Raw genomic sequence first — 22485 nt, 5'->3', positions numbered from 1 at the left:
TGTCAGGAGATGTTGAGCCACCTGTAGGGACCGTACAGACCTACCTCTGATCGCATCAAGACATGTTTGTGTTTGAGAACAGGCAGAAAGTGTTTCAGGGCGAGGTAAACTGTCCGATGTTCTAGCATGTTGGTGTGCTCTTTCCTCCAGTGGGGGAACCACTCTCCATGTACAGTCCTGTGTTGCCACACTGCTCCCCAGCCTGTTAGTGAAGCATCGGTCATCGCTACTTCCCGCCTTGATGGAATTGATCTGAGATGGATACCTGTAGTCAGGTAGGTTCTCTTTTTCCACGGCCACAGAGTAGAGTAGCACGCCCTTGTCGCTCGGATTTTGGTGTTTCTGTCCTGCTTGGGGTCCAAGCGGAATTCGTTGAACCACACTTGAAGTGGTCTTAAAGACAGCAGGCCTTACGTTGACTATCCAAAACATATGAAAGGGGAGAACTGGATGAAAGCCTCAGTCTTTCTTCAGAACCAGGAAATAGGAAATAGCTTGCTGTTCTGATGCTTTTACTCTTGTGATTGCGCCCTTCTCTAAAAGAGATGTAATCTCCTGGATGAGGGTGAAAACTTTCAGGGGGTCTGTGACTGAGGTCATACCTACCCCTGAGAATGGTGGGGATTGGCGTCAGAACTGCAGCTTGTACCCCTGTGAGAGGGTCCTCACCATGGGTCGGAGGAGTATGATGCACAGTAGGCCAGGTGCTGCTGTATAAACTGGCCAAGGGCCAACCCCTGCCATTCAGTTTCTGCCCCAAGGCTGTTTGTGCCCGACCTCACTAATGCTCTTGTGGCTGAATGGAAGCAAGTCCCAGTGTGGCCAATGTGAAATGGCTAGCTAGTTAGCGGTGGTGCGCGCTAAAAGTGTTTCAGTCGATGTGGCTTTCGTGGTGTGATGGGTAACTATGCTTCCTGAGTGACTGTGGTTGATGTGTGCAGAGGAAGCTATACTGTTACACCCGCAGCAATGTTCCAGCATCTAGTGGAAAGCCTTCCCAGAAGAGTGGAGGCTGTTATATCAGCAAAGGAGGGACCAACTCCACATTAATGCCTATGATTTTGGAATGATGTTCGAGAGCAGGTGTCCACATCCTTTTGGTCATGTAGTGTATCGTTGCAAATAGAAATAGGAGACATGGTCTGACCTAAGGTTTTATATGAACCATGGCGGCATGACTTTGCTTTTATTATTACTCAACCTGCGAGGCGCGTGAGGGACATATCCCTCGTTCAAAACTGGGAACTCACAGCTGGGAACCATAAATCTCCACCTTCCGAGCGTTCAAAAACAATTGGGAACTCGGAAAAATTGAGCTCCAACTGGGAAAAAAATCTTTTTTAACGGTCATCCAACTCAAACCTCTTTCTAGAGCAACGACTTTCCGACCTGAAAATCGTTTTTTTCTGAGTGGCAATAATCCATACTTTCAACCACATTGACGGTTTGAAACTGTAGAACCGACGTGTAAATTACTTTACGCTCATAAAAAGGATGGAAACATGATTACTGAGCAACATCAGAGCATGTGTGCAGTGTGTCACAAAGCCGAAACCTCGTGATTTGGCAAATAGTTAGAGAAAGGTTTTCTTTGATTTGGACTCTAAAGAATGTGGGCTTTTATTTTGAAGATTTCCTCATTACTATACAAAGTGGCGTCATCATTTGTGCTGCTGGCATAGTAATACTAGTGATGGATCATGGTCTCTCCTAGTGTTTTTGGAATTAGTTTGTCATTTTCTAGCTAGCTAGGTACCTCCAAATTATATGATGTCGTGTGATATCTCCGTAGCTAATGCTACTATGATGTTCCGGTTGATGGTGTAAATGATGTCGCGTCAGAGGAGAGATCTCTAGGGGAGGTCTTCTACGTGAACCTCGCTGTAGCTGCAGCTAGCTAACACTTCATTGACCAAGAACAATGTGGCCTGCTGTTTCGGGAAAACGATCGGAACTGCGGGACTAAACCAAACAGGTGACGTTAATCTGTTTTTGTTTTACATTATGTTATTTTCCGGCTGTTGACAACCAGTTTTCCATAACATTTAGCTAGCTATAGCTTCCTAGGCTGCTTGGCTGCTGCTTTGTTCCGCAATAACATGGCTGGCACCGCTAGCAGAACACTGATGATCTACTACAGTTTGTAAATATAGTTCACTTGGTATGAGTTGTCAAGGTGATTTAATTTAAACTGATTTCAACTGTCTGATCTATTACAACTATGTAAGACCACTAGCTACTTAACACCAGCTGTCAGTTTGTTGATTTTCCCGTGTGGTTCAGTTGGTAGAGCATGACGCTTGCAACGCCAGGGTTGTGAGTTCGATTCACACGGGGGACCAGCATGAAACATTTATGCACTCACTACTGTAAGTCACTGCCAAATGACTAAAATGTAAATGTAAAATGCAATCATCTCTATTTGCCTCCCATTTTGTGTAGACATGGCTTCCGAGCTCCAGGTGTTCTCCTCTCCCTCAGTCTCCTCCAGTGCATACACTCGCTCCAAGAAACTGAAGGTAGAGAACAGTGTGTGGGATGTGAGCAGCCAAGTGGGAGACGACAACAACAGTTACTACCAGCAGCAGGGCCCCAGCCAGGGCAATGGAAACACATCCTCCCCCCCTGTATCAAGTTTCAACCCAGCATACAACTCCTCCAACTCCAACCAGGGGTACCCATCAACGGGGGCAGGCTCCCGGGAGCAGACGGTCGTACGGGCGGCAGACAGCACCGGCAGCGTCCGAGGACCACCTTCCTCTTCATCTTCCTCCTCTTCCGCCAGTTGCCTTGTCAAAGATGCTGCATCATCATCCTCCCAGCCAGGCGACCTATACCAAAATCAGTACGGTAACAGCCTGAAGAGGAAGAGTGAGGAGGTGGACAGCAGTGACAGTGTTCAGATCCTGGAGGAGCTCTCGGCCCCTGTGCTCTCCAACCGCACAGCTGCTGGCGGGGGGACCACCACAGCCCAGTCCATAGCACATTCCACCTCCACCACTAAGAGTAGTAACTCCCACAGTGAGGGGGACTACCAGCTAGTGCAGCATGAGATCCTGTGCTCTGTGTCCAACAGTTATGAGGTCCTGGAGTTCCTAGGGAGAGGTACATTTGGTCAGGTGGCTAAATGCTGGAAGCGTGGCACTAATGAGATTGTGGCCATCAAGATCTTGAAGAATCATCCCTCATATGTCCGGCAAGGTCAAATTGAGGTTAGTGTTGTATCACTAAGCAAAAGTGATGTTCTTGTAAGCTTTAACCAAAACATTTTGTAAAAGTTTGGGAGGAGAAAGAATAATTATAAATATAATTGAACACGTCTGCCCTTCTCCACTTGCCAGGTGAGTATCCTGAGCAGACTGAGCACAGAGAATGCTGACGAGTTCAACTTTGTGCGTTCCTACGAGTGTTTCCAACACAAGAACCACACCTGCCTGGTGTTTGAGATGCTGGAGCAGAACCTCTATGACTTCCTGAAGCACAGCAAGTTCAGCCCGCTGCTACTCAAGTCCATCCGGCCTGTGCTGCAGCAGGTATGATACAGTCCACCATATGCTTTATTATCCATATGGGGAAAATGGTCTTGAACACTTTTTCAGTACTGTTGTTGACTGTATGCAAAACAACACAATACATTTTGCATTACCCACTTGACACATACATTGATACATACATTGCACGTTACCCATATCCTACACATATCATACAGCCACCTACATAATATATGCACTCTCCTATGTATTTATTTGGACAGTGAATATTTTAATTTGTCTCTATTTTAGATTAAGTGCTTTTATAGGAGGCTACAGTACAGAATGTTTATTTTTTTCATACCTGTTTTGCTGTTTAAAAATGAATGCACTTTAGGTATCTAGTCCCCCCATTTGAAGGTGTCATAAGTATTTGGACAAATTCCCTTAAAGTGTATTACATTTTGTCAAAAGTTTTGTATTTTTCCTACCAAGTGGCGAATTGCAGTGCTTAAGGCGTCACTACAGCCAGTTGTACGGTGTTTCCTCCAACACATTGTGGCGGCAGGTTTCCGGGTTAAGTGTGCAGTGAAGCGAGCAGGGTGTCAAGAAGGAGTGCGGCTTGGAAGGGTTGTGTTTCGGAGGACGCGTGGCTCTCGACTTTCGCCGCTCCCGTGTCCGTACGGGAGTTGCTGCGATGGGACAAGACTGTAGCTTCCAATTTGCTATCATAAAAAAAATACAAAATAAAAGTTTAGTATTTGTATTTTATAGCACGCAATGACTACATCAAGCTTGTGACGCTTGGATGCATTTGCAATTTATTCAGGATTATCCATAATCATGGTAGCATCCACATTAATGTAGAAGTGTTCAGAAATATATATTGTATTCTTATTTAAAGTAGAAGTGACTCCGAAATGACACAATGCATTATATATTATTAATTTCTATTGGGCACAACATAATCCGAAACACAAACAAAACAAACTTTAAAAGCATCTAAAAAAGTTTGTAGTCATAAGCTTGATGTAGTCATTGCGAGATAGGAATATGGGAACAAATTGTATTTGTCACATGCGCCATAGGCCATGTAGGCCTTACAGTGAAATGCTTACAAGCCCTTAACCAACAATGCCGTTTTAAGATATTTTTTTTATATATATATATATATATATATATAATAAATAAATAAATAAATAAGGGCTTGTAAGCATTCCAATTGGAGTAAACTAATAAACACTTATTCTTCTACCTTCAGTTAATACATCTTATACACATTCTACAGACACAATCTATTTTACAATAGTTATATATTTTTTTGTCTCAAATCCAAGATGCTGGAGTATAGAGCCAAATAAAAAGTTTTAGCTTCACTGTCTGAAGATTTATTCTTATTTCACCTTTATTTTACTAGGCAAGTCAGTTAAGAACAAATTCTTATTTACAATGACGGCCTACCCTAGCCAAACCCGGACGACGCTGGACCAATTGTGCGCCGCCCTATTGGAGTCCCAATCACACCAAGATGTAATGCAGCCTGGAACAAATATGTAGGGAGTGTATATTTTACTCTCTTGTGTTCCATCAGGTGGCCACGGCCCTGATGAAGCTGAAGAGCCTAGGTCTGATCCATGCTGACCTGAAGCCAGAGAACATCATGCTTGTAGATCCTCTCAGACAGCCCTACAGGGTCAAGGTCATCGACTTTGGCTCTGCCAGCCATGTCTCCAAGGCCGTGTGTTCCACCTACCTGCAGTCCCGCTACTACCGGTGAGTGTCTGACTGTCTCATGGGAGGCACAAGCATAGAAATAGAATTACTGGAACAGGCAAAGCCCATCAGACCACTGCAATTTACTTAAATGGGGATACTAGTTTTAGTAATTATATTTCTATGGGCACAATCTGAGTCCCAGTAGCAATGGAGGATGTATTGCAGGCTCAATGTACAACTATGGACATGTCCAATGGTTTGTGTGTGTTATTACAGGGCGCCAGAGATCATCCTGGGTCTTCCCTTCTGTGAAGCGATCGACATGTGGTCTCTGGGCTGTGTCATTGCTGAACTGTTCTTGGGTTGGCCACTTTATCCCGGTGCCTCAGAGTATGGTCAGGTCAGCAGCAATTATTCTACTGTCAGTGAGACAATACACTGTCATCCATCGTTGACATGTATTTGTCTCTTTCATTTTGTAGTTATACAGTATTGTATTTTATCTAGCATTTTATACAGTATTGTCTTTAATGCAATGTGCGTTTGTTTGTACTAAAAAAGCAGCGCTCATAATACAATCTCTGATTTGCATTTCCCTTGGTTGCATCAGATCCGGTACATTTCCCAGACCCAGGGCCTGCCTGCTGAGTACCTCCTGAGTGCAGGCACTAAGACCAGCCGCTTTTTCAACAGAGGCCCTGACTCCAGTTACCCCCTCTGGAGGCTCAAGGTACATATTTTGTTCATGAGTGTAGCTAGGCCTATATGAGACAGTACTTTTGGTAGCATGTTATTACTAGTTGTAACTAGTTTCCAATTTATTACCATATTATTGCTCCCTTATTCCGCGCAGTAGTGTGTAGTGCTACTGTACGTAATAGTCTTCTGTTGTATTTTGTTTTTGTCTGTAGACACCTTCAGAGCATGAGGCAGAGCTGGGGATAAAGTCAAAGGAGGCGAGGAAATACATTTTCAACTGTTTGGATGACATGATGCAGGTGAGGGTGAGCAGGTTACCATTCATTCTGTTAAATAACTCACTTCTGCGTTTGATGTCTTAATGTTTTTGTATTATGCTAATAAATTGGTTTGTTTCATGTCATAAATGTATTTGATTTCATCAGGCGGGACTTAATGTTTAAATTTGAGTCATTTAGCAGACATTCTTAGCCAGAGAAGGCAACTTTCTGTGTTTTGTTGCAGGTGAACATGACTAGTCTGGTGGGGACTGACGTCCTGGCAGAGAAGGCTGACCGGAGAGAGTTTATTGATCTGCTAAAGAAAATGCTGACGCTGGATGCAGACAAACGCATCACCCCCATGAAGACCCTCAACCACCCCTTCGTCACCATGACACATCTGCTGCACTTTCCTCACAGCTCACAGTAAGTAGAGTCAGGGCTAGGGCTGTTGCGGGGACCGTATTACCGCCACACCGGCGGTCACGAGTCATGAAGGCAGTCAAATTCTGGTATTCAGCACTCTTGTTCCTCTAATCACTCTGACATCAATGCAAATGTATTCGAAAATCTAATCAAACACTTAATGAGCACCCATGAGCTCATGTGCTATATTTGTATAGGCTATGCAATTGCGGGAGAAAACCGAGTGATGGCCGCTAATAAAAAGAGGAGGATCCCATCAGCTTTCTATTGGCTAGGCCTACTATATTTATTTCTCAACTTTCCTAATATTAAGCACATTGCTTATTTACAACAGGAGTATAGCTATAGCTAAGTATAGTATACCTGGCTGGCATGAAAATAAACCACGGAGAAAAGTATCCTCCATTCGCTATTTAAGTGCATAGATGACATGCATTTTTTCCCCCGCTGCCCCTATTTTGATACAGGTGCATGATAATGGTCTATTCTAAATCAAAACAAATGTCACACATATATTATTTAGTATATGTAAAGACAAAATTACAAAACAAATAGCCTGATGGGTGACTATTAGCCTAACACTTGTGAACGATATATTATCACTTGTGAATGATGCCCAGCATAAGAAACAATGGCTTTAAAAAAAAAGAATTATAGTTGTACACCTTATGTAGCCTAGCCCATAGGCCTATATGTTTTAATAAGGTTTGTATCACAACTAAAATGGCAAAATAACTTCTTAAAATTAAGCACATTAATCCGCTTTACAACGGGTGTAGATCCTAACTGGCATATAAACTCAGCAAAAAAAGAAACATCCTCTCACTGTCAACTGCATTTATTTTCAGCACACTTAACGTGTAAATACTTGTATGAACATAACACTATTCTACAACTGAGACATAAACTGAACAAGTTCCACAGACATGTGACTAACAGAAATGGAATAATGTGTCCCTCAACAAAGGGGTGTTTTAAAATCAAAAGTAACAGTCAGTATCTGGTGTGGCCACCAGCTGCATTAAGTACTGCAGTGCATCTCCTCCTCATGGACTGCACCAGATTTGCCAGTTCTTGCTGTGAGATGTTACCCCACTCTTCCACCAAGGCACCTACAAGTTCCCGGACATTTCTGGGGGGAATGGCCCTAGCCCTCACCCTCCAATCCAACCTCAGTTGGATTGAGATCCGGGCTCTTCGCTGGCCACGGCAGAACACTGACATTCCTGTCTTGCAAGAAATCATGCACAGCATGAGCAGTATGGCTGGTGGCATTGTCATGCTGGAGGGTCATGTCAGGATGAGCCTGCAGGAAGGGTACCACATGAGGGAGGAGGATGTCTTCCCTGTAACGCACTGCGTTTAGATTGAGCTTGTTGTCATTGCAGACAGTCGTATGATGCTGTGACACACAGGTGATGTCTGGTGAGGACCTGCCTTACAACAGGCTGGTCTGAGGGCTTGTAGGCCTATCTCAGCCTATTGCGGACAGTTGTTGTTGCCATCCTGTATCTGTCCCGCATGTGATGTTCCGATGTACCGATCCTGTGCAGGTGTTGTTACACGTGGTCTGACACTGCGAGGACGATCAGCTGTCCGCCCTGTCTCCCTGTAGCGCCGTCTTAGGTGTTTCACAGTACGGACATTGCAATTTATTGCCCTGGCCACATCTGCAGTCCTCATGCCTCCTTGCAGCATGCCTAAGGCACGTTCACACAGATGAGCAGGGACCCTGGTCATCTTTCTTTTGGTGTTTTTCAGAGTCAGTAGAAAGGCCTCTTTAGTGGCCTAAGTTTTCTTAACTGTGACCTTATTTGCCTACCGTCTGTAAGCTGTTAGTGTCTTAACGACCGTTCTACAGGTGCATGTTCATTAATTGTTTGTTTATGGTTCATTGAACAAGCATGGGAAACAGTGTTTAAACCCTTTACAATGAAGATCTGTGAAGTTATTTGGATTTTTACGAATGATCTTTGCAAGACAGGGTCCAGAAAAAGGGCAGTTTCTTTTTTCGCTGAGTTATAAGCAGCACGTGAGTTTCAAGTGTGGGGAAGATAATTTACACTATAAAAGTACACATTTATAATAAAATCATTACATGCATAATTGTATTTGTGGTCACTTTTGAGAATGGTGTTTTCCTGCTAATGGAACATTTGTGCTTATAGCCTACTGCCGTGTGCGCATTGCTGCGCTTATAATGTGAAGAAATAGCCTAATAGTTTATCAACATTTTAAGGTAAATGTTCTGATCTGTTGCGTCAGCCACATTGCATAAACATTTTTGGGAGGATGCTATTGGTTCTATTCATTTGGGATCTATCGCATCCCACAACTGGCCCAGATTGTTTGGAATGTTTATTTCTCGCACAGAATAGAATAGGTTGACTTTTGTACTATGGTGGATAGTAGATTGACATAGGCTAGTGCTTTTGCTGTTCGTTAGGCCTACTCATCTTGTTGGCTGACGAAAAGTAAATGTGGACAGTTCTTCCAATATCTTTTAATATGCACCTCGGAATTAGATAAGGATGAGCGCAGTTGCGTCCCCGATGTGTCTGTCTTAACTTGTAGCCTGTGAGAAAGACCGATTCACGTGATGGAGAGCCGTGTGAGTGAGAGACTCTTCGATTGTGCAGCACACTCAGGGAGAAGGCCGCAAAAGGCATTTATTTCAAATGCAATTTTAAGGATGAATAAGTTATTTCAAAAGCTGTAAGATTCATTAACTTACCAACAACAGCTGCAAATCCCAATAAAACTACATATCTTTTTGAAGATTGCTTTGTCTTCATGAAATCATGAAGGTGTATTTTCCTCTGTTGAAGCCATTCTGTTGTTGATTTACTTCTGTGTTTTGGGTCGTTGTCCTGTTGCATCACCCAACTTCAGTTGAGCTTCAGTTGGCGGACAGATAGCATAACATTCTCCTGAAAAATGTCTTGATAAACTTGAATTCATTTTCCCGTTGATGATAGCAAGCTGTCCAGGCCCTGAGGCAGCAAAGCAGCCCCAAACCATGATGCTCCCTCCACCATACTTTACATTTGGGATGAGATTTTGATGTTGGTGTGCTGTGCCTTTTTTTTCTCTACACAGTGTTGTGTGCTCCTTCCAAACAACTCAACTGTAGTTTCATCTGTCCACTGAATATTTTGCCAGTAACGCTGTGGAACATCCAGGTGCACTTTTACAAACTCCAGACTAGCAGCAATGTTTTTTTTTGGACAGCAGTGGCGTCTTCCGTGATGTCCTCCCATGAACACCATTCTTGTTTAGTGTTTTACGTATCGTAGACTCATCAACACCGATGTTAGCATGTTCTGGAGTTCTGTAAGTCTTTAGCTGACACTCTAGGATTCTTCTTAACCTCACTGAGGATTCTGCGCTGTGCTCTTGCAGTCATCTTTGCAGGACGGCCACTCCTAGGGAGAGTAGCAACAGTGCTGGACTTTCTCCATTTATAGACAATTGGTCTTACTGTGGACTGATGAACATCAAGGCTTTTCAAGGTACTTTTGTAACCCTTTCCAGCTTTATGCAAGTCAACATTTGGTAAGCTTAAGTCTTCTATCTCTTTTGTTTGAGGCATGGTTCACATCAGGCAATGCTTCTTTTGAATAGCAAACTCATATTTTGTGAGTGTTTTTTATAGGGCAAGGCAGCTCTAACCAACATCTCCAATCTCATCTCATTGATTGGACTCCAGGTTAGCTGACTCCAATTAGCTTTCCGAGAAGTCATTAGCCTAGGGTTTCACATCGTTTTTCCAACTTACACTGAATGTTTAAATTATGTATTCAATATAGACAAGAAAAATACAATCATTTTTTGTTGCGACTTAGATGAAGATCAGATCAAATTTGATGACCAATTTATGCAGAAATCCAGGTAATTCCAAAGGGTTCACATACTTTTTCTTGCCACTGTATATGCTTTGCGTCATATACAGTGTCTACTGGTATCATTTTCAATTGAGAACATACACTGAGTGTGTAAAACATTAAGAACAGTCTCAATTCGTTGGGGCATGAACTCTACGAGGTGTCAAAGCGTTGGACAGTGATTCTGGCCTCCAATTCTGACTCCAATGCTTTCAACAGTTGTCAAGTTGGCTGGATGTCCTTTGGGTGGTGGACCATTCTTGATACACACTGGAAACTGTTGTGAAAAACCCAGAAGCACTGCAGTTCTTGAAGCAAACCGTTGTGCCTGGCACCTACTACCATGCCCCGTTCAAAGGCACGTAAATATTTTGTCTTGCCCATTCACCCTCTGAATGGCACACACACACAGTCCATATCTCAACTGTCTCCAAGCTTAAAAATCTTTCTTTAACCTGTCTCTTCCCCTTCATCTACACTGATTTGAAGTGGATTGAACAAGTGACATCGATAAGGGATTATAGGCTGACAAGGTGAAGGCTATGTCACGGAAAGAGCAGGTGTCAATGTTTTGTACACTTCGTGTATAGCTCAACATGTAAACAATGTGTGAGTTGAGCTATTCTCTGCTTCTTTAGATGACAGTAATGCCATAATACTGTAGGCCTCTGGATGCATTGGTGATGCATGCAATTAGATAAGAAGGAAGCAGCTACTCTGCCTGGGGTCCAGCAAAATTAAGGCAGTTTATACAATTTTTAAAAACTTTACAATACATTCACAGATTTCAGTCTGAGGTCCTGAGCGCTCTGAAGCAGGTTATCAAGGATCTCTCTGTACTTTACACCGTTCATCTTTCCCTCGATCCTGACTAGTTTCCCAGTCCCTGCCGCTGTAAAACATACACACAGCATGCTGCTGCCACCACCATGCTTCACCGTAGGGATGGTGCCCATTTTCCTCCAGATGTGACGCTTGGCATTCAGGCCAAAGAGTTCAATCTTGGTTTCATCAGACAAGATAATCTTGTTTCTCATGGTCTGAGTGTCCTTTAGGTGCCTTTTGGTAAACTCCAAGTGGGGCTGTCGTGTGCCTTTTACTGAGGAGTGGCTTCGTCTGGCCACTCCACACTCGGAAGAGTCTTGTTGGTTCCAAACTTCTTTCATTAAAGAATGATGGAGGCCACTGTGTTCTTGGGGACCTTCAATGCTGTATACATTTTTTTGGTACCCTTCCCCATATCTGTGCCTCAACACAATCCTGTCTCGGCGCTCTACGGACAATTCCTTTTTGGTTTCATGGCTTGGTTTTTGCTCTGACATGGTCTGTCAACTGTGGGACCTTACATAGACGGGTCGGTGCCTCTCCAAATTATTTGTAATAAATTTGCAAACATTTTGAAAACCCTTGTTTCGCTTTGTCATTGAGGTATTGTGTGTAGATTGCAGATAATAAATAAAAAAATCAATTTTAGAATACCAAATTATAATGTGTACTATACTACATGTTGGACCACTAACTTTTATATCGTTGTGTAGTTTACCAATAAAATGGTCTGACGGTGATGTGGACATACTCTGTATTCATATCCCGAAAGGAAGAAATGCTCTCATTGAAATGATCTCATTACAATACATTTTTATAGAAAGTTAGCAAACACAGATAAGATCTTGCTACCGTGGATAGGAAAATACCTGTCTATTTGTGATTTAACTCTTTAGTCATTACCTATTTGCTTATGGGCTTGTCTACACCTAGCGACTTGTTTTTTAAAATTATATGAGCAAAAAAGATTCCCTTAAATTAGGAACGGCAAGCCAGACAAATTAAACGTGCCTATTTAAAAATGAATATGAATTCGGAGGGCAGAAATGATTACATATTAAAGCATTAGACCTCTCACTAAAGGCATCAGTCATTCAAAAGTTATACTTAAATCCAAACTTGTTCTCCTAGCAAATTAGTAAGAATGCCTCACCCCATGTTCAAGAATGGCCTTTTTCCCTTTATTCAGATTACAAGCTCTAACTTTCGGTTATTTGAAAATGAAGTAATCTCCAAAATATCACTATTTAAAACAACCCATAGGAAGTTGGTTGCAATTTCGCTTTAATCCACCAGAAAAGACAGAACAAATAATACTACAACATACTGTGGTTAAAATCAAATGTTTTTGTGTGTATATATTTTTACCCCCTTTTTCGATCTTGTCTCATCGCTGCAACTCCCCAACGGGCTCGGGAGGCGAAGGTCGAGTCCTGCATCCTCCGAAACCCGCCAAACCATGTTTTATGACCCGGAAGCCAGCCGCACCAATGTGTCGGAGGAAACACTGTTTCAACTGACGACCGAGGTCAGGAGCTGCTAGAGCGCGATGAGCCATGTCAATTATTATACAAAGTTTGACTAAAAACAACAGCTAATGTACAATACTACTAGCGTAGCAACAACTACCTGGACAGAAAACAGTGACGCACATTACACACCGCACCCCTTCTATAAGCGTGTCGAGGGGGTTCTTGAAATGTAACATCCAATCAAAATCTTCCACTACCACCGGATCATTCAAACTGTTTTTTTGCGATACAAAATTCTCCAGACCTCCAAGGGAGACGTGACAACAACTTGATTATGGAGGTGCAACGTGAGACTAGGCATAATGTTAGCAGTGTGGTTAAAGTTAAGGTTTTGGTTAGGTTTAAAATCTGATTTTAATAAGATACATTTTAGAGGTGGGGGTTAAGCCATAATTATGCCTTAGTGGCTGTGGTAACTAATGACAACTTTAAAATGGCTGTGAAAATAAAGAAAAGATTTCAGCCAATAGAAATGTGGCTACATTTTGTGGACAACATTCTAACTTACTCAACCTTTACGTTCTATTTGATTTAAAAAATAATAATATGTAAATGGCATAGAGCTCTTACACACAACAGTCCAGGATTAGGACAGTTTTGCAAATCTTGTTTTTCTCTTTTATGATTTCCCATGGCCTCTCCTGTTTACCTTGCTCCTTTAGAGTTGCATGTGCCTTGATAAATATGATTATTTTTCAGTGTGAAGTCATGCTTCCAGAACATGGACATATGCAAGCGCAGGGTCAGCGCTTTCGAGAGTGGAAAGAATCTGTTTTCTAGCAACAACAATCCCAGTGCAGCTACAAACCTCACTGTTACATTTAGCAGCCAGCTCAACCAGCACAACCAGGTGAGAAACGAATGCCTTGTATTGTCAGACTTCCTCAGGATGTCCTTTCAACACGTGAATCATATTTGACAACACATGTCATGTTATCCCCGCCGTGTCAGATGGCGTCCACCGGTGGCCAGTCACTGTCAGTGAGCAGCAACGTCCCTCTGCTGAACTACCAGCCGGGCCTGTATCAGCAGGCTACTATCAACATCCCAGGTCTCCCCCAGCAGAGTGTCCCTCTGCAGACCAGACCCACCCAGCTATGTGGCCAGGCTGAGCCTTTCCAGCAGACTCTCATCGTCTGCCCCCCCACCATCCAGGGTGAGCAGAGCAGAGAAGGAACCGTATGGAGCAGGGTTACAATGTTAGAACAATAGTTTGTTTGCCTCTCTTTTTGCGCTCGTATGAAGACCCAATTCATGTCGCCGCTAAGTAAATATGTTGTAATGTGGGAGACAACGGTCAGTGGGACATCTTGTCCGTAGCCTTATGTGATCTATTAACACGGGAGGATCTGAACTTCATCATTTTGATTCCGCCCAATTGTCTTTAAATTAGCCGTAAAGTCTGTAGTCTGCTTCTGCAGAGCTGTATATTCATGACATTGTAACAAACCTACCTCCCTCCTTTCTTTGTAGGCCTCCAGACGTCCGGCAAACACTCTGGTTTCCCACTGAGGATGGACAACGCTGTTCCCATGGGGCCCCAGAACCAGTCCACTCAGCCTCTACATCTCCAGCCTGGAATGCTCACACAGGTACAGCGAGGCTGACTGCTGCGTGACCACCCACCCGCAGCCTGACTTCCATGTTTGGAATCCTATGAATAACTTGGGTGTATCTCACCAGAGTAAAGACAGGATTCATCACAACATGTTAACCTGTTTTAACGTTCCTCTCCTTTCTTTGGGAATCAAATCTCAGACTGTGGTGAAGGGATGTGGCGATCAGATCTGTGTCGTCCCCCCCCCCCCCATGTCTAGTTATCTAACCCCTACACCCGTCCCTCAAACCTCCTCCCCCACCAGGCCTCCTGCAATCCTTTGATGGTAGCCACTCTGCACACCCCTGTGGCAGGAATGGCCCCTCTGTATTCGGTGCCCCTGGGCTGTGGGGCTGGAAGGCCCGGCCTGCTGGATCAGAGCTCCACCATGCTGGTAAAGCACAAACACCACTCCTGCTACCCCCCGTCTTCCCTGTACCCCTTTCTCCCCCTGACACATTTCAGGGGTGTGCAGAGCATGGGATGCATGTGCTGCTGCTTACTATAGTCTGTGCTTTTGCTTGCAGCGTCTCACCTGTCCCTTTCTCTTCTTCCCTTTCCCACCCCCCCCCCAAAAAATTAAGACTTTTGCATTATTATACAGTGACAGCTGAAGTTTCCGGGAAGTCTTGCTGAAATGTAAATAAATTCAACCAAATGTAAATGTGCCCTTCATCGCTGCAACCTTGGGAAACCTGCTGTTAATTCCAATGATTAACGCCGTTGCGTTGGTCCTGGAATCGTGCAGGAGACATGGGAAATGCCCGCTGGAATGCTGCCTCTTGATTATCTGTCATGCTGCTCTTCATAGATTCGTCTGAGTTCCAGGTCTTAAACCAGTGTCTTGAACGGACCTTCTCAGTTCTACAGGACTGCCTTCCAGGACATGTGTGCTTGGCTTGAGAGCATGACCTGTTTTCTCTTCTGCCAGTTGGAGTTCCCATTTTAATAGTGTTTTGATTTTCAATCCTATTTCTTTCCTCGGCAGTAACTATTGTTTAGGTCGTGCTTTGGAAGTCTGAGGAACAGAGACCGGTCATTGGATGTTTTTTTGTGTGTTTTTTTTCAGTGTATCTTTCTCTTCTGAATTTGATCTTGACTCAGTGGGGGCGTGCCGGGAACAGACACCGAATCATGTCTGTCTACGAACTGCATGTGCTCGTCATGCACCTGCATTCTGTGGTGGTCTGACTGTCATACTCCCATTTAGCACAGCATTTTTCAATTTCTCTCAAAACAGACTGTTCAACTTGCAGTATGTATCAGTTGTTCGAGAAGCAAACCTACAATAACTGTGTTAATGTCTGTACGTGTGTGTGTGTGTGTACAGCAGGGCTGGCCAGCAGGGACCCAGCAGATCCTTATCCCCTCCACGTGGCAGCAGATGCCAGGCATGGCCCTTCACAACCCCAGCCAGAGCCAGACACTGGTTCCTGACCCTCCCATGGGAGCCCCTCTCTCTGGTGGAGACGGCTCAGGACAACAAGCATTACACCGGAGGTGAGTACTGCAGGGCTGTCCCTCTGGGCTCTGTCACTAAGGCCAAATGTACTTATTTTTTACCTTTTTATTTAACTAGGCAAGTCAGTTAAGAACAAATTCTTATTTTCAATGACGGCCTAGGAACAGTGGGTTAACTGCCTTGTTCAGGGGCAGAACGACAGATCTTTACCTTGTCAGCTTGGGGATTCGATCCTGCGGTTCAGATAAATACCCACTTATGCCAGCGTGTTGTACTGATTCCAATATGCTAGGGAAGCTAATTCCAACTTGTTGTGATGCCAGGGGTCGTCATGGCAGTCAGTACGATGGCATCATGCAGCAGGACCTATCACTGGGGCGTCAAGCACCCACGGCCCCCTCCCAAGCAAGACCCCAGCAGGGGAAAGGGTGTAAGGCTCGACATGCCGACAGTAGGGCCAGGTAACTTTCAAACCCAAAAGGGACTTTTATACTGTATTGTTCCCTTCCTCACCATGTATGTCATTTATGTGAATCAGTGAGAGCTTTATGATTGACCACTTTTAAATCTTTACATGTTTTAATTGCATTGAAACATCTCGGTGTACTTTACATTAAAAAGGAGTGCTGCCCCTTTGCAGGCCTGTGTTGTCGCTGGAGCAAGCTGCCTCTGTGGTCGACAACACCCCGGCCTTCAATGGTGATCCAATCGTCATCTCCGATACTCCCAGCCCTGCTGCCAGCATTATCTCCATCCACAGCGACACAGAGGACGAAGATGACAGGAAGTTCCCTGCTGCCGGGTGAGGTCACATCCTGTGTAATCTCAAGCATCCATCTGTGTGAATTCATTAGACGCTGCTGTTTTGAGTAGCTGAATCCAGCACTGTGTATGACCCTGGCTTTCAACCCCTTTGGGTTTGTGTCCTGTCTCTCAAGGGGCTGGGTTGAAAGTAAAAGATGAATATCTGTTTTCTGAAAATAAAATTCGGAAGTATTCTTTCTCTTCTCTGTCACAGCTCCGGTGTTAACCAGCGAGCCAATGTGATCAGCTGTGTGACGGTGCACGACTCACATGACTCTGACTCGTCGATCAGCAGTCCCCTGAGCCCCAAGCGCCTTGCCACCAACTCCTCCTCATCCCAGTCCTCCTCCAACTCCCTTGCCATCATCCTGCCCTCAGTGAAGACTCAGTCTGGGGAGAGCGGGACCCACAAATCAGGTTAGCACACACCTCCAGCCTAGTGTTTACCCTACCATTGTATAGGTGGGGCGGCCTCTAGCTTTGTTGCTTTGGGAACTTTGTGTACCACCTGCAACTTCTCACACTAAACTATTCTCACAGCATTAAGTATGTGGGATGTTTTTTTTCTTGCTTTTGTTTCTCAGATCAACACGTTAATGTCTCTGGTAAGTCCAAGAAGGTGACAGCTCAGCAGTCCAGCAGGGCAGGAGGGGCTTCCAGCTCTGATCGCCATCAGAGGGCCACAACTAGCAGATCTCAACCTCTCAACCTGAGTCAGGTATAAAGCGATATGGTTAACCTCGCTTGTCATGTCTTAGGGTTTTTGTTTATCCTCTTCTTATTTCAAGTTTAGTCTCTGAGGCAGAAAGTATCTAAATGCGAGTAGCGTATTATAATGTAGAATTATATTCCTCCCCAGGTACAGCAGTCTGTGCTGTCATCATCACAAGACAGAACAGGAGGCAACAGCAGCTCCTTGCGTCGTCAGCCCACCTACCCTCCTCCAGTCTCCTCCCACTCCTACCGTTTGCAAGAGGCTTCCTCCATCTTCACCTCTACCCCTAACCTGTACGCCTACCCTGCCTCTGCCGCCCTGGCCTCTGTCTCTCAGGCCATGGACCAGCTCCACGCCGGGGGCTCTTCTAGACACGCCCGGCCCAGCGGGCCCTACTCCTCCCTGGGGCTCCTTCATGCCCAGGGACAGTACCACCAGCAGCAGCAGCTGGCGGCCCAGCCTTACCCCGTCCCACGGTCCAGCGCAGCGGCCTACCAGCTCAGCCAGAGGAAGCTCAGTCAGTACCCCTACCTGTGAGGAATAGAGGCTGCCATAGAAATAGAATATCCTAGATTCTATTTCTGTGGAAAGAACAGCTATCTAGCCCAGCGGAAGACCAAATGGAGACCAAGACTATAAAGGCGCAGCACTGCACAAGTTTAGCACAGGCACTATGATACTTAAATACCACTGATATTTTTAAATGTGCAATTTAGTAAGGCCTCGTTTAGAATAATTTTAACAGCTTTGTTCGCAGTGTCCTGATTTCAAGTGGTAAATATTTTTCATTCCCTGTTACTTAAATGAAACATTTGTCTTATGTAAAGCCAGTATTTTGCCATCTTTGTTTTTAGAATATTATGCTTGTAAAAGCACTAACCCGTGTGTCCTTTGTCGTTATCATGACATTTTATTTCCATGTACTGCAGCTAATCAAATTGTACTAGAATTATAAGACCTTTTTTTTATTTATTTGTTTTTATCATTATTTTGAATGTCTACGTATTGCAAATAACTCTGAACAGAGTTTCTGTTTCGTAAGTGTGTTTTCCGTGTCTGTGGTAAAAGAATACAGATAAAATAATGAGTTTGTGGACTAAATGTCACCTTACCTGAAACACTTCCCTAGACATGTACACTCCTCTACCTATTTGTTTGGCCAATGTAGCTAAAACTTTTGCTTTGGCTCTGTACTCAAGCATTTGAGATCAAATGTTGTATACGAGGCGACTACAGAACGTCACCAGGGTATTTTCATATGTTTAACTCTTTAGATATGAATGCACTTTATATATCTAGTCGTCGTTCCCCCCCCCCCCATTGATGGGCGGCAGGTAGTCTAGTGGTTAGTGTTGGGCCAGTAACCAAAAGGTTGCTAGATCAAATCCCCGAGCTGACCAGGTTAAATCTGTCGTTCTGCCCCTGAACAAGGCAGTTATAACCCACTTTTCCTAGGCCGTCATTGTAAATACAAATTTGTTCTTAACTGACTTGCCTAGTTAAATAAAAGTTCAAATTACATGTCAAGTTTAGTATTTGGTCCTGTATTTCTAGCACGCAATTATTACATTAACCTTGTATGCATTTGCATTTTGTTTTAGTTGTTGTGCCCCCAATAGAAATGAATTGTAAATAAGGTATTGTACCATTTGAGTCACTTATTGTAAATAATAGAATGTTTCTGAACACTTCTACATTAATGTGGATGCTGCCGTGAATAATTACAAGTGAAGTTTAGAGGCGTAAAATCATATCCCCCCCCCCCAAAAAAATGCTATACCTTATTGGTGTTCAGATGGGACTACATATATAAAGTGCTTTCATTTCTAAACGGAGAAACAGATGTATGAAAATACTCTCAAATAAAAGGTGACAATGTCGCCTGATAAACATTGGATCAAATCCAAAATGCTAGAGAATAAAGCCATGTTAAAAGTTTCAGCTTCACTGTCCATATAAGGACATGGAGGAGTGCATCTTCTCCAGCATGTCACCGAAGCGCCTGTCAAAGGCCCTTTAACACGTGATTCCCACACACCAATCACGTGCTCATCTCATATTGATAGGCCCCTGTAACTTGGTTAAGCTAACTCTTGGACTGAAAAGTATGTTCAATGGAGAATGCCTCCACGTCCAGGAAACCAGCCCTGTGTGTTAAAAGTCATTCTTAAGGATCCGTTTAGTAGGCTGTCTAGGCCTTATAAGTCAATAGTGCTGTTGATAGTTAGGATCTTGTCATGTGCAATGATGGTGTATGTGAACTTGTTAATGTGTAAAGTAGAAATCCGATTGGGCAGCTCACACTAAGTAACCACAGTCCATTAGACCGCATTGCCAATGGTGATATTCAGTCAACCTTGAATTCATTTGGTGAATTGTATTGAATCCAATGATTCATGAGTATATAAATAGCTGTTGGATATAAGAGTGAATGGTTTGTGACACGGTCATTCATACAATCTTACTATGTGAAGTGCTACATAGAACACACTAATCAATATACTTAGATAGCTATTGTATTATTGCCAACTGTTCAATCCCAAATCCCCCCCCCCCCCCCAAAAAAAAAGAATACACTATCCAGGTCCCGTTTTGATCTGATCAGTGCAATAATGCTTTTTTGTTGATAAGCAAAGGGCAATGACAATATAGTATAGAATCTAAACTTTCATACAAAACAGCTCTATTGATGGACGCGGATCATCTATCTGTGTCCGGTTGGCCCTGGCTGATCCGGCTTGTTCACCTCCTCCCAAATGCAGATCAGATCGGCTAGGAAGGTCTGGATCTGTCAAAATAAGTCATATTAGTTATGATTTTGAACACGCTGGTCTAGTGGAAATGCCCTCTGAATACCTGAGAGTTGATGAATGAGTAATAGAGGATTCACAATTTATGCAAATGTCTAGTCAATATATGATATCCGCTATATATTCAGATGAAGGAAATCCCTGTGATCAGAGACCGGCAAATTATGCATCAGAGCACAATGGTCACATATCAGGATGCTAATCATTTCTACCCCCCTATGATGTGCTGTGAGTTCATGAGTAATAATGAGTTGTGAGTTAACAGTACCCTAAAGTACCTTCTCCAGCTGCTTAATAGTGTCCTCTGGAGCAATAGGCGATTCCCCAGTGTCTTTCGCCCTCTTGCACACACACTGGTACAGATTAAGAGTGGCCATCTTGATTGTGCCCAACAGCAGTGTCTTCTTGGCAGCTGTGTTCTGAATGTGGGCCCATCTCGATTCCTGTATATCAAGAGAGAAATGGTCATCCTTTGATCAGACACTTGGTTCCCTTTGAGGACACTCAGGGCTGGTGTCCCGGACACAAACTGAAAAGGGGGAGGTTCAGGACTAGCTTTATTAAGCCGTGTCTGGGATACTGTCCCTCAGAGATCAATCGTTGTAAAATTACCCATAGGGAGCGCGATCATCTCATGTCTCACCCAGATCATGCCCTCAGCACGGGCCTTGTCCAGCTGGCTCTGTAGCTGGGCCAGAGTGTTGTTGTAGTGCAGCAGGGTGTCATTGCTCTGCTCTGTGAAGCGGGCCAGCTGGGCCCGAGCATTCTCCGTGCTGTCCTGGTTCTGCTGGGTGGTCCGTACCAGGTCCTCCCGGGTCAGCATCAACGTGTCGTAGCGAGACATCACCTGTCTGGCCTCCTGAAACTGAGATGCACAAAAGGAATTCCAAATCAACACCTAACCCCTACGGTTTAGGCTCTTGTGTAGACCTAAGAGGATGGGACAGGCTACAATATTCCACCTGGCTTATCACAGGGCAAGATGGAGCCACCAATATATTGCTTAGAGCTATCCAATCTGGTCAGATACAAGTGGCTAGGGATTGGTTTGTCTGAAGGCCAGTCAAAATCACACACTACCTCGAGTTCTAATCCTAACTATGACCTACCTGTTCACTGGCCTGTACCACTTTATCAAGGTAATGGGGGTATATGGCATTCTTCTGCACTCGTTTCTCCAGACGGTCCCTCTCTTTGACGAGAGCTTTCGTCTCCTCCTGGAGAGTGAGCAGGTCCACCTGCTTCTGATTCGTCAGTTCCCTCTCTCGGCCGGCCTTCCTAACAGCTCGACATCGTTTCACCTCGTTCTCCTGAAATGAGATCACGGTAGAGCATGACCAATTCATCTCAAAGTCTGACTGACGGGCAGACTACAGGATGGGGTCAATGGTTTAGTCTAAGAAGTGATGTTCAGAAGCTATGACCGTACCTTCAGAAAGTTGTCAAATTTCTGCAGATATTCCTTCATCTGGCCCTCCTTCTCTATGAGCTCATCCTTGCGGATTCTCAGGGCTCTGAGAGTTGACTCAAAATCCTGAAACCCAAACCGAATGTAAAGTGAGACCATATCATACAGGAGGATTGTGTGGAGACTTGACTAAGAGGATTGTACTAATTCGTCATATCATTTTATTGCCAGGAATTGTCGGTTTGAGGTACAATGAGAATTTAAAAAATATATTTGTACCTCTCTTTGCAGCGTCATAGCATTGTTGACCTCCATGGCCTCCCGTCTCTTCTGCAGTAGACGGGAGGAGGGGGCCAGCATCTCATCTGCTGCGGACGTGGCCTTCCTGTCAAAATGGTCAGTGGGGATTGACTATCTTATTCCTTCTTAACATTAACCATGAGCCTTCTGCGAATGATAATGTTGTGTTTGGGTAGGGAGAGGAAAGTCATACATTAAATGGAACAGATAGAAGCTGCTAACATTTTAGGGCGAAAAGTTCCTTCAACATTTAGGTTAAATGTCATATTTGTTTACTCACAATAGCTGGTCTCGAAGGTTCTCGCCAAAATAGCTTTTGAAATAGTCTGACAAATTTACAGACATGTTTATAATATTTGGTCATAAATAAGATAATTGATAATTCAAGGCCTAATGTTATTGTTTTGACAATTTCTGTGGGTGGCTGTAGAAAGCCAATGTGGTTCACAGAATTTTGAGTCAGAAAATAACAATGGTCTCATAGCAACTACTACAAATAAAAACAGAATGAGGGAAGCTCCACTCATGGCAAGCCTAGTGGAAACCTATTGGCCATCAAGTTAGTGTGCTACAATGA

The 22485-nt window shown here is 43.9% G+C and overlaps 2 protein-coding genes across 9 annotated transcripts; one reads left to right on the top strand and one right to left on the bottom strand.

The window, feature by feature from the left end:
* The first annotated feature begins 924 nt into the window (after positions 1–924).
* On the top strand, positions 925–18471 carry LOC110492071 (homeodomain-interacting protein kinase 1). Of its 8 annotated transcripts, none has more exons than XM_036946971.2 (18): positions 925–1975; positions 2443–3212; positions 3342–3533; positions 5062–5243; positions 5463–5586; positions 5797–5916; positions 6098–6184; positions 6390–6571; positions 13512–13662; positions 13764–13968; positions 14286–14404; positions 14675–14803; positions 15743–15909; positions 16195–16332; positions 16512–16673; positions 16890–17092; positions 17260–17393; positions 17535–18471. In XM_036946971.2, the coding sequence occupies exons 2-18, from the start codon at positions 2445–2447 to the stop codon at positions 17925–17927; spliced, it is 3456 nt and encodes a 1151-aa protein (XP_036802866.2). In that variant the 5' UTR covers positions 925–1975; positions 2443–2444; the 3' UTR covers positions 17928–18471. The 8 variants fall into 8 exon arrangements, with proteins under 8 accessions (XP_036802866.2, XP_021421741.2, XP_021421740.2 ...); XM_021566066.3 differs by having other exon boundaries at positions 15740–15909; XM_021566065.3 differs by having other exon boundaries at positions 6098–6190.
* A 1509-nt stretch (positions 18472–19980) lies between these two features.
* Positions 19981–22381, bottom strand: LOC110491062 (coiled-coil domain-containing protein 42 homolog). Its single transcript, XM_090202908.1, has 6 exons — positions 22189–22381; positions 21888–21993; positions 21630–21734; positions 21310–21510; positions 20844–21065; positions 19981–20643 (listed from the first exon to the last, which is right to left on the bottom strand). The coding sequence occupies exons 1-6, from the start codon at positions 22251–22253 to the stop codon at positions 20470–20472; spliced, it is 873 nt and encodes a 290-aa protein (XP_090059034.1). The 5' UTR covers positions 22254–22381; the 3' UTR covers positions 19981–20469.
* Between the last annotated feature and the right edge of the window lie 104 nt (positions 22382–22485).

Source organism: Oncorhynchus mykiss, chromosome 16 (assembly GCF_057628025.1).
Source record: "Oncorhynchus mykiss isolate SJ-2025 chromosome 16, ASM5762802v1, whole genome shotgun sequence".
Taxonomy (NCBI): domain Eukaryota; kingdom Metazoa; phylum Chordata; class Actinopteri; order Salmoniformes; family Salmonidae; genus Oncorhynchus; species Oncorhynchus mykiss.
This window is presented reverse-complemented; position numbering and strand designations above follow the sequence as displayed.

What these genes read in the sequence shown, in the direction of transcription:
- LOC110491062 (XM_090202908.1), bottom strand. Translation starts at nt 22,253, where the DNA reads ATGTCTGTAAATTTGTCAGACTATTTCAAAAGCTATTTTGGCGAGAAC. An exon ending in CTATGACGCTGCAAAGAGAG is followed by an intron (nt 21,735 to 21,887) that starts GTACAAATATAT and finishes TTTGGGTTTCAG; the next exon opens with GATTTTGAGTCAACTCTCAG. An exon ending in GTGCTGAGGGCATGATCTGG is followed by an intron (nt 20,644 to 20,843) that starts GTGAGACATGAG and finishes CTTGATATACAG; the next exon opens with GAATCGAGATGGGCCCACAT.
- LOC110492071 (XM_021566064.3), top strand. Translation starts at nt 2,445, where the DNA reads ATGGCTTCCGAGCTCCAGGTGTTCTCCTCTCCCTCAGTCTCCTCCAGT. An exon ending in ATGACATGATGCAGGTGAGG is followed by an intron (nt 6,191 to 6,389) that starts GTGAGCAGGTTA and finishes GTTTTGTTGCAG; the next exon opens with GTGAACATGACTAGTCTGGT. An exon ending in CATGCCGACAGTAGGGCCAG is followed by an intron (nt 16,333 to 16,511) that starts GTAACTTTCAAA and finishes GCCCCTTTGCAG; the next exon opens with GCCTGTGTTGTCGCTGGAGC.